Source organism: Condylura cristata, unplaced genomic scaffold (genome assembly GCF_000260355.1).
Source record: "Condylura cristata isolate star-nosed mole 26May11 unplaced genomic scaffold, ConCri1.0 scaffold00013, whole genome shotgun sequence".
Lineage (NCBI taxonomy): Eukaryota > Metazoa > Chordata > Mammalia > Eulipotyphla > Talpidae > Condylura > Condylura cristata.
This window is the reverse complement of record NW_004567114.1, coordinates 462,288-463,364: the sequence shown is the minus strand read 5'-3', so window position 1 is coordinate 463,364 and position 1,077 is coordinate 462,288. Positions and strand designations below refer to the sequence as shown.

The window sequence follows — 1,077 nt, the reverse complement described above, 5'->3', positions numbered from 1 at the left end:
CCAGCCTGGCCTGGCCTCCTCTGGAGGGTTCTTTGCGCTGCGCACAGGGCCTGCTGCCCCTGTGGTCACGTGCTGTGACCCTGTCGGGGCCAGGCTGGTGTGGAGGTGCCACCAGGGCCCCGGAGGCCGGAGGAGAGCAGCCCTACTCCGGGCGAAAGTACTGGGCGGACGGGGGAAGCGAAGAGAGGCCGGAGGCCTGGTGGCCCGAGGGCAGGACCGGGCCGGGTTCTGAGGGACGCGTGGGGGTCCGCGTCCGGCGGGTGCCGGCTCTGCCTGCTGGGCTCGTCTCCCACTGGCCCGTCGCCTGCCCTTGCGGCCCTGGCGAGAGGCTGGGGGTGCGTGGCTTCCAAGCCACCGCTGGGGCCGTCTGTGGCCTCCTCGCCGAGGGTCTGGAAGCCACGCTGGCTGTGAGCTGGGCAGGGTCAGCAGAGACTTGTGCCCTGTCCGTGTGGGGACACCAGCCTCGACGCTGCTGTCCACGGCCCTGCGCGGTGGGCAAGGCGGCCCCTCCCCCGCGCACGCCGGGCACTCCAGGCCAGGCAGGCGTCACCGCCGCGGGGCCCGCTGACGCCTCGTTACGAGGCCGCCTGCCGCCTCGGAGTCTGCTGTGGTGCATAACTGGACAGGCCAAGCGGCACGTCAGACGTCCGCGGCCCTGTTGGCGCGCGCCCCGGTGACCGTGGTCACTGTGGGCCTCTCATTACGTTCTGGGCGCTCCCAGAGGGCAGCGCGTGGGGCGAGGGACGCGGGGACCCTGTCCAGCTCTCCTGACAGCAGCGGTCACTGCATTTCTGGAACGCGGTAGGGGCTCCAGCCGGCCCCTCTGCTCCGGGGAGGACCAGCCTCACCTGGCCCTGTGGCCACACCACCCCGCACGCGCCCCCCTCGCGCCTTCGCGCCCCCATGCACCCCTTATGCGCCCCCACGCGCCCTCACGCGGCCCTCCTTCCCTGCAGGCCGAGGCCGCGGTGGCTGCGGTGGCGGTGGCCGACACGGTCCGGGAGGGGCCCCCCACCGTGGGCCTTGATGGCGTGTCCAAGGCGTGGGGCCGCGGCGGGGCCCTGGGCACCTCGGCGG

General features: G+C 73.8%; 1 protein-coding gene across 1 annotated transcript in view; it reads left to right on the top strand.

Moving 5' to 3' along the window:
• KIF26A (kinesin family member 26A) overlaps positions 1-1,077 on the top strand; it is a 34,785-nt gene that overhangs the window by 20,419 nt on the left and 13,289 nt on the right. The window contains exon 7 of the mRNA XM_012724359.1: positions 957-1,073. Coding sequence (XP_012579813.1) covers positions 957-1,073 — 117 coding nt within the window. The remainder of the gene's footprint in view (positions 1-956; positions 1,074-1,077) is intronic.